At 37.7% G+C, this 10,465-nt stretch overlaps 1 protein-coding gene across 1 annotated transcript in view; it reads right to left on the bottom strand.

Annotated features, from left to right (window-relative positions):
- Positions 1–348, bottom strand: part of LOC138036874 (uncharacterized) — a 5,846-nt gene extending 5,498 nt beyond the window's left edge. Inside the window, exon 1 of the mRNA XM_068882931.1 lies at positions 102–348. Within this exon, the coding sequence (XP_068739032.1) occupies positions 102–348 (247 nt within the window). The remainder of the gene's footprint in view (positions 1–101) is intronic.
- Positions 349–10,465: the final 10,117 nt, after the last annotated feature.

The raw sequence follows: 10,465 nt of genomic DNA, 5'->3' as shown, positions 1-10,465 counted from the left end.
TTAAGATCTACATTTCCTGCATAATCACACTCCGGGGCAGAAATACCTTTGAATTAGTAGGCACCATTCTTAATTATATAGGAATAATTTATAAATCTCACCTTCAGAAACACTATAACCCCCTTCACCACTGGCTAAATCTTCCCTGAAACATTCTTCATGATTCTCAAAACTATCGCGGATTTCCGAGCGCTGAACTTCAGAACTTGTCTCGACGTCGCTAATACTGTCACTTTCAGCTTCTGAGACAGATTCCTTTCTCTCTGCGATTTGTTTGAGATGTCTCGATCGCGTACCTCGACTTACAAAGTCATCACAGTGACTGCAGTAATACCTCTTTCTTCCCATTTCCAGGAAAGATACTGAGCTTACAAAAGGACGATAAATTTACGACACTCCAGATATGTTTCTTACTCAGCGTAAAGCAAACTAAATATGCAAATTCACATGACTGTAATCACGTGATGCTTTTCTTCCAATCCAGAACGGCCATATGGGTTGTTTAGCATAATCGCGGGGATTTTGAGCGACTTTCACTTCGCTTCGCTTTGCCTTTGTATTGCTTGAACGTTAAATCAGCTGATCACGCATTTACTGTTCGCTGTTTTTGAATATGTCTGCTAGAGGAAGATCGCAGAATTCGAGAACTTCTCCGTCCGAATCACCAATATCAAGGCCCTTGAATCAACGTCAAACGGTGAGTTTCAAATGCCATGTGCTATTGTGACCTTTTAAACTGCCGCGGTACACTTACGTGTTAGATTGATTGTTAAGTTTTCCCACATTTTGCACTTTATTTTTTAGACAACTCCAAGAACAACTCCAATTATTCCACGAGGGCAAGATCGCCCACGCATTTCGCTCGAGAGATCTCGATCTCGCTCTGAAAACTGTAGCCGTCGTGATGTTGTCGCTGACAGTGAATCTGGACCTGAAGAAAGTTCGCAGACATTCCCACGCGCCTCCAATAATTCCAATTGCTCACCTTCAATTCTCGCCTGCCGAACGCCATTTTCCAGCTCACCGAGCGGCCGATCAATTCCGGTCAACACACCACTGTCTACTGTCAACGCTAGAGGAAGTTGTTGCGACCACGAGAGGCAGTTTGACGCTCTTCAAAGTAAACTTGCTGCTCTCACAGAAAAAATTGACAACTTGCAAGGGTCATCCACCACTGTTGTCACACAAAGGAGAAGTGAAAACCTTCCAAGAGATATGGTGGTGAGTATTAAGGTTTTTGTGGCTGACTTTTATGGGCACACATGTCATCATCATGGGCGGCCATTTTGCTTGCTTCCCTATAGGGAAGTTGCCGGGTTCAGGGGTGGGGGAGGTGGTGGCGATTGTAATGGGTGAGACATGACACTGGAACCCGAAGCAAATATATTTGAAGTCATCAAGTATTATTGTATATTTCAGTCATATACACTGTGGACCCTTATTTAAACATAGAGCAAGCTTATAAAAGACAAGGACATGCCACCTTTGAAGCACTTTAGTTTCTTTTTTGATGGTCTCACAACAGTAGGAGTCATGAAGAAAAAGCCTTTTTTTTTTTGGTTAAAACAATGGAGACACTTAATGTGGAATAAAATGTGGTAAATAATAAAACTGCAGTGAAAAACAGACTTAACCCTCTGGAAGAACAAAAACGATCCATTCTCTTTGTCCGTTCAGCAATCAGTTCACAGAACATTCAAATTTCACTGCTCACTAAAATATCAAAGCTGGTGCTTGCAATGAACAAGCAATCTGTTTCCTATTTATCTGAGCATGCCGAGAACGAAAACAAATCTCAAAGGAACAAAGGGACTCACATCTTAATTTGAGGAAACAGCTCGGGAACATACGATATGCTTTCGCAAGTGGAACAACACAGTTTTGAAGTTGAAATCAAAAAAGAAAAAAAGTTGGTGAGCGTGAAACTGAAGAATTTGTAGAGGGAGCCTGTGGACTTTATTTTGATGTCCCTAACCGCCCTTGATGATTAGACTGTAAAAAATCAGTCAATGATGTAATTAGACCTGTCAAGAAGCTACATTTTCTCTACTGGCAAACAGTTTTATTTGACTTAATCAAACAGCCGGGCCTGGCTTCATAATATGGAGTGCAAGTAAGCAGCATGTTCACGAAATATTTCAAACTTTGTCCCTTTGCAGGCTATACATATGAATACCGACTGTAAATTCTACAAAAATTCCCTTACTTTCACATCATCTCTGTTGTTTAAATGATACAGTAGTTTGCGTGCTATAGTCAAGATGTCTGAAGGGTCTGTGGCCTGAACAGGGTCAGACAGGGGTTCTTACTTTAGCGCTCCACTTTTCTTTTGATTCTACAGTAACATTGTATGTTGTATCTGACATGTATTTAATGCAGGCATGTGTGCACAAGGTTGTGGCAAAATTGAAAGAGAAAGACCCACCAAAAGAATGGACTTTTGAACAAGATCATAGGTAAGAAATTATTCAAGGCATAACCTGTGAATGAGCAATAATAATTTATCGTTTTTGCACATTACTTTTTAAGAGAAGATTTCGCATTCTCCATACATGTGTGTGTACATTTTACCCTGCAATGCCCTTATTGAGCTGACATCTGATAGTGCCACTCTTTTTGTGGCCATATATTTTTGTTGGTGACGTCAGAATGTTATCTTTTATAATAAACACCTACATGTAGATTATGGCCTCAAAATAATTTCTTTGAAGTGATAGGAAATTCCAAATGACAATTCAGTCCACAAGATGTTTCTGAAGTGTAAAGTTAAATGGGATGTACAAAAACAATTGGAAATGGTGAGCTGAAGAAAATTTAACAAGAATTCTACTAAAACAATGAGATTATTCTCTCTCGATTTCTGAGTTGGTAGTTGATTCGGTCTTCACCCTCATCAACTATCACCTCTGATCTTGAGCTCATAATCTAATAAATATTTGAGAAAGAGGGTCTGATTGTAACCTTCAGATAACATTGCTTAAAGTGCCCCTAACCCCAAATATTTTTTTTGCTAAAATTAACCTTTGCACCTGTTCGAATCGCATTGCGGCCATTTTTTCATTTTTCTAACAAATCCTGCCATTTTATAGGCTTCGAAAGTTGCGAACATCCAAGCATCTTGTGTTCACGACCGAGTCAGAAGGGGAGTGGGCCTATTCCTGATGTGACGTCACAAACTGATTTACATGGCATTAACTCTTTGTAAAAATGCATGCAAATTAGATTGTGACGTCACATCAGGAATAGACCCACTCCCCTTCTGACTCGGTCGTGAACACAAGATGCTTGGATTTTCGCAACTTTCGAAGCCTATAAAATGGCAGGATTTGTTAGAAAAAGGAAAAAATGGCCGCAATGCGTCTCGAACAGGTGCAAAGATTCATTTTGGAATATTTGGAATATTGAAAAATATTTTGGGGTTAGGGGCACTTTAAGGGGGGACTAAAAATGATAATTGTCATAATTTTGCTGCTTCCATGTCAAAGTGGTGTTGAAACTGACAATAAAGTACATTTTATTTTGCACATATATCTGATCAATGTCCCTAAAACACCAAAAGGAAAAAGCTTGATTGAAATGAATAGTTCAAGGAAAGTCAAACTGCATAAATTTAGACTTTTTTTTTAGTTCATAAAAATTTTACAAGATACACTGGCACAATTTTACATGTAAAAAGGTTTTCCCGACTTTTTCAAGTTGAGATCAAAAGCTTACCTGTACATACATATACATTTAATTCATGCTAGCACACCTTTAATACTTTCAGTGCATTAGTATAAAAAAAACTACAATTACTGTAATTTTTTTAAACAAAACTGGGCATTAGTTTTAGATTTCCATTTGTTTTAATAACTGTTCCTTTTGGCTTTGTGCTTTTCAAAATCATGTCATGATCATGTTCTATACATACTGTAGTGCCCCTTTAAGATTACTGCTTTTCATACTTGTACATGATACAATGACAACTTAGAACTGCAAAGAAGTCTGATTGATGGAGCAAGAAGGCCAAAGACATAAGTGATCTACATGTATCAAACCATGTACATTTATCAAGCTAAGTACAGAAAAAGCACATACAGTACATGCATTCTTTTTACTTTTCAGTTTTAATGATGACGCTAATCTTGAGATCACCCAAGCAATAGAGAGAGGCGTCCAGGCTACATCAGCTTTCAAAGAGGCTGATCCTGTTTTATTAGAACGTAAGTATAAATATGGCTACATCTACATGTACAGTGGAATCCGGATTTCTCAAACCTTTACTAAAGGGAAAAAAAATTGGTTCAAGAAATTAAGTGTTTGAGATACATGTATGAGGGGTAAAATTACAATGCTTGACTGAGTGGAGGGAAACAACTTTTGGTTGGAGAAGTCAAGGGTTTGAGAAATCTAGATTCCACTGTATTACTATTTATAATTTACCAGACATAACTAATTGATGGTCACTTACATCAATTACTCACTGATGGGTTATCAATGAGTAATCAACTGATTAGTCATCGATTAGAGCGGTTTTCAATTGAGTGTCGACAGTAATTAGCGAATTGCTTTGGTTTTGCATTTACTTAACTCAGTGAGTGGTTCAAAGTTCTCACGCCACTTTTTCAACCAATCAGAAGTGAAACCAAAACCAATCATGGCTCGTGCGTGCACATTTTCCTGTGCTTTGTGTCGGCTATGTGTGATTACTTCGAGTTTTGATTGGTTTACTTGGATTGTCTACATCCTTTTTGATTGGCCCAAGTAATTACTTTGGTTTTGGTTTTATGACGTGTTCGATTGAAACTCACTCTATCAGTGATCATTGAGTAATTGATGACCAAATACATTTATTTTGTGGCCTATCGATTTACGTATCGATGACATCAATGACTCATCAGTGTTATTAATGCTTCGTTGATGTCTTTGATTACACATTGATTACCCATCAATTACTCATTGAATTCATGTATATTCTTATTCTGCACCTACATGTATATTGCAATTTTCTGGCATTTTTCTTCATTATAAATGACTTTCCGGGTTAAAAAGTAAATGTTTGCATGAATGGTTTGCAACAATAATAATAGGCAAAGAGGAATAAAACATTGTATGTGAAAGGGGGAAGAAACTGACTTGTCAGTCATGTATTATATAAATTTAGGCCATCAATGTGAAAGATGAAATGGAATGTCTTTTTTCAGTGTGTATTAATATCAATGACCAATCAATGTCATCAATTCATCAATGCAATCAATGACTACAGAAAACGGGATAAGTTGTGGCCTAATGGGTCACTTGACTTGTTTGCAGACTTTACCGTTAGGACCTTTTTACGTCCAGGTTATTACTTTTTTAGCCAGTTTACTACTATTTGGTCAATTGGTTAAACTATATATTTTTAATTACCTCTGTCACAGGTGCCATTAAAACTTACTATAAGACCCTCAAGGCCAAGTCTAAACGAGTTTTAACTCGTGTGAGGAGGGAAGGGCTGCCCCAATTGGTTAATAAACAAGAGGAAAGTGTCATAACTGCAAGAAGGAACCAACGGTGCCACAATGTAAGTGAACAAGTATTCAACAAAACCAGAAATCTTAAGCATAAAATTATATTTGAAGCAGCTTTACATACATGGGTCTTAAAATGTATTATTATACATTGGTGTCACCAGCTCAATTATGATTGGCTATAAGCACGCAGCTAATTCCTGCTTTCTCTGTTTCTCTTATGTCATACCTACAGACAATAGATTTTATCTATGTAGAATTGATGTCATACAACTGTACCTACAGCCAATAGTTTTGTACACGCAGAAGTGACGTCACCTAACACACTAACCAGCAGCTTATCCAAAGAAATGGATGAGTCACTCCTCTTGTCTTAAGTTTACAAGTGCAGCTCAGGAATATGCATAATGAAACAATTATTGGATTCAGTTTTCGCATGATAGCGATATATAATTATCAAACCCTCATTTTGTGTTATCTGCCTCAGAGTTTGGCTTTGGCAGATTACACAAACTTTGGCCTTGATAATTATCGCTATCATGCTCAACCTCATCCAATAATTGTTAATTGGCCTACCCATGAACTGAAGTGCAGTGTTTGACTTGCAACATTTAAACCTGTTAGTAAAATCTTCATGCCATAGGGACCAGTTATATTAGGTTCAACTTGGCTTTTACTGGACTAAAACTTTGTAGTTTTGCGTTAAAACTACAGAAATATTTTGCTGTAATTACTTAATGTTTTTTTGTATTATGGGCCAAAACCATGCTTTTAGCTGCTTTTGTTACTTATTAATTTGTATATTTCATGTATTCCTTGCAGAAACTCAAGTCTCGTCGAGGAGCACTGAGGCAGTCAATGTACTCAGAAGAAAAAAAAAGGAAACTGGAGGAAGTACTCTCCATTGACTACATGTCACCGGAAGAGAGCGTGTACGAGTCAAATTCAGATGACGATCATGAGGGACAAGGCAGAATGGCGAAATTAGTTGTAAAACGGTTTGAATGGCGCTCCGATGAATTGACAAGGGAACTGAAAAGTCTGGACAGAAAAGCGAACAGAGCGAGAAGTGAGCGGGGGAAGAGGATGATGGTGAAGCGGGAGGAAGGAGGTTTTGTTGCAAACAGCCTCCATTGCCATCCAAAGTCTGCGCCAGCTTGGGCCTTAAGTGCTGACTTGTTAGGTTAATTGCGAGTGTCACAGAGCAGGGGTTTAATTAATATTTTTGGGTTTTCACAGGCAGGCAAAACTATTTGAACTGAACTTTTTTTATAAGACAGAGTTTTTGCTACATGTAAATGGTCGAACCAGCCAGGAAAATCATCATCACAGCCAGTCAATTTTCCTGATTCCTGGCTCTTAATGAAACCCCTGTAACAGATTTCAGAGTCAAAATTGTTTCTTGAATTTTGATATAGATATGATGTATACTATTTTATTCATTTTATTCAGAAACAAGCCGAAAGAAAATTTATAAGTAACTTTATTTATTTTAAGTGTCAAGGTGACATAACAGTTTTCGCATGAAAACATGGCATCTCAAACAGGAAAACATGTTATCTCCGCAAGTGAAACTATTACCATTGATATGGTTACATGATGAATCATGCTTTTCACAGGAAAATTGAAGTGATTTATTATTTCATAGTGTTTATTTTGCTTGGAGCTACAAAATTAATCTTCTCATGTTGGAAAATATTTCACAAGTGAGCGTAGCGAATTAGTAATATGTACTTATCGACTGAGTGGGAGGGCGGGACGGGAAATATTTGTCCTTAGGCCTTGGCGTACAGACTCGCCATGACCGAGGGCCAAATATTTTCCTGTCCGGCCCGACCTAAACTCTGTCAATAAGCATTTTATCATATGGGCTCTTTACACCATTCATTAGCACTCAGAATGTGAAGTTTGGACAAAATAAGTGACAAATATTTGCACAGGAAATTTATCTAATATGTTGTTTGCATTTGCTTTTCTGGCTGTAATTAACTTGGATGTTTAAAAGCGACCAAACCCTCTAAACTCGCATTGCACGGGGCAGTATATATGTGTTCCTAGCAGGGCCTTACAGCTTTTTCTGGCCCTGTTCATGCTAATGCGTACGGCCCTCATACAGGGACCTCCCCAATAATTTTATAATGACAGTGCGCGTGGGGGCATATGGGCCATATGATAAGATTTTTTCCAACGCTTGAAGAGAAATTTTGCATCTCAGCACGGCCATATGCATGTAACGGTAATATCCTAGCTCTATATGTCAATCAAGTCTGATCTGTAATTATGATTATCACTTTCACGTTATTCAGATGATAGTATTACTATTTGGCATCTCCTGGAGCTTGTGAAAGCAAGCACCAGCTACATGTATATAGTGTAAGGTAGCTTGATCTCATGCACTCTTACTCAAACTCTATTTGCATTAAGCAAGTTACAGTTTTTATAAAATATATTTTCCAAGTTTGAATTTGGCTTAAGATGGAGGTTTTGTTGATCAACAAAGTTCTTGGTATTTATTTTGAAAAATAGAAAGAAGGCGTTAGTGAATGAAGGAAAATTAGTTGAAATGTGTATTAAATCAAGTGAGGTTTCATAATTAGAGTTTTAATTAACTGTTGTGGCTTAAAGTGGCATAGAAAACCACTTCCCTTTATTGAATTCATGTTTTCCACATTTTTAATTAGACCAGCAAGAGTTAAAGTTAAGAAGAAATTTAATTTATTATAGTTTACGACACTTTATTTAGAAACTCTAAGTGTTATGCAGGATGCAGGATTTTTAATAAAATATTTCACAACATATATTCATGGGTGGAATTTCTGTCTGACTTTTTTTTCATTGACTTGTCCTTCAAATCTGTTTCTCATCATGCATAGACAAAATATTAATCTGAATCAAAAATAGTTTTGTTAAGTTCAATACGACCTTACTGCAAGCTAAGCAACGAACAGAATCAAGAAATTGCAGAATTTTGAAAAAAATATTTCCAACAAACCCAAATATATATTCCCCTTGTTTGAAGATAACATAAGATCCACATTTGCCCCCCAACAAATGTCATCTTTAAACATGTTTGTCTGTATTTAAGTGGAACAAATGTGATATTTGTCTTACGTTTACACCACATTTGTTTATATTTGTAATCAGAGCAAATGCATCATTATCCTATTTATCTTGAGGATAAATATCATATTTGTCGGTCAATTGAATATGGACAAATATGACAAATGTCATATTTGAATCATATTTGCACAACATTTATCTCAAATCAAATCTATTTTTTCGCCCAGTGATAGCTTCTCGAACATCTCCTCGTATTAGTTATGACCTGTCAAAGAAAGATACGGAATTTACTTGGGTACCTTTGCATGCTCTCTTCCCGTCATTGAAAGACAATGCTTCTTTTGTGGGATGGAAAAAAGCTGTGTCTGAATCTAAGAAGTTACGATTGGAAGCGAACGATGAAAACTTCATGTTCGAACGGTTTTTTTGTCCCATCTATCGCAGCTACATTACAACTTTGTTACATTTACCTATAGCAGTGGGTGGTAAAATTGTACAGACGGTGGATTTCAGAAATGCCAATCCAAAGGCGTTTAGGTCATTGTTAGACCGTTCAGAAATAAGCAATGCTGACGATTTGTTTCACGCCATGGTGACGTTTCGCGTAGAGATAGGAGTCTCAGGCGATGGACGTCTTTTGGCGATCCCGCACCTTCCTGCCCCAAAACTTCTACCCAGGAAAATCGTGCTCGAAAGACAGCATGTTCCGTATGGTGTGGATGTTGTTCCCATAAACAACAATCAGGGGTTGAATTGGGATGTTCACCTTCCGATCGTCGGCTCTAAAGAATGCTACATTATGGATATGTCTACGTTGAGTTTCTTGAATTCAATAGATAGTACAATCTTTTTGCAGATGTACATATTCCCTCTCCTTTCGGGGTCTTTTACCGAGAATGTAATTAAGAAAACATTTTCTTGGAGAATGAGATGGAGATACACTTTTGATAAACCCCTGACGGTTTCTTGTAAGTCAGTGCACGATCAACAGAGTCGTTTGTATGTGTCTCTTGTAAGTCCGCAATATTAATCAGTGTTTTAAAAGGAAGAGAAACAAGAGAACAATTGTACAATTATACTTGAATGAAAAAAAAAAATAAACGAATCACGTTTAATAAAGATATACAAACTCGATGTATTTTTCATTTATCTCTTATTCTTTTTTTATTTATTTATTTTTTATCAGATTAAATATTTCATTCCGGTTGCTCTAATTGATCGCTTGCAAAGCGGACGTGTTTTGATATGGATGGGACAAAACATTTTGTAGTTCGGTCTGGTGTGTGTTTTGTCGTTCTATGAAATCGGCCCGTGAAGGCAGAGGCGTCGGGTGTCGTTGAAGAAATTCTCTGTCAAACTCTAAAGGAGGCGCAGAAGGAATTCCGTAGTTAACTGATTGATCGGGGGGGTCTAGGTACTGTGGTCGTCTTTGGCAGATCGATGTCATGTAAATAAAACGCACGATAATGACCATTACATTCTTTGCAATGAACACAGAAAATGCGATCATTTCGTTGGTATACATGACAATCCTCAGTCCCAGTATGACCGCGTCAATTGCCAAATGTACGAGATGAAGCCCCGCAACAATACCGTTCGATAAATCGCTCGCATGTTCCGTTTGAACTTGGATGGTAAACTCTAGTGATGACCACACTAACAATATACCAGCCATGGCAACAAAACCACCGCAATAACTTGCCGGGATTTTGTCTCGGTTTTCGACAATTGCAAATAGAATATCGGTCGCGTCAAAAGCGTTACAGAGTGTAACACAAGCAATGGTAACAAAGCTCACATTCTTGAGGCACTGTTTGTCGTAGACCACGATACAAAAGAGAAAAACCACGGGCGTGAAGACGTTGGCTACGTTTATAAGCGTGTCGTTGGCCGATCCCACGCTCGTACACATGATG

The sequence above is a fragment of the Montipora capricornis genome, unplaced genomic scaffold, assembly GCF_036669925.1.
Source record: "Montipora capricornis isolate CH-2021 unplaced genomic scaffold, ASM3666992v2 scaffold_508, whole genome shotgun sequence".
Lineage (NCBI taxonomy): Eukaryota > Metazoa > Cnidaria > Anthozoa > Scleractinia > Acroporidae > Montipora > Montipora capricornis.
The sequence above is the reverse complement of the archived record's forward strand: the minus strand, read 5'-3'. Positions and strand labels throughout refer to the sequence as shown.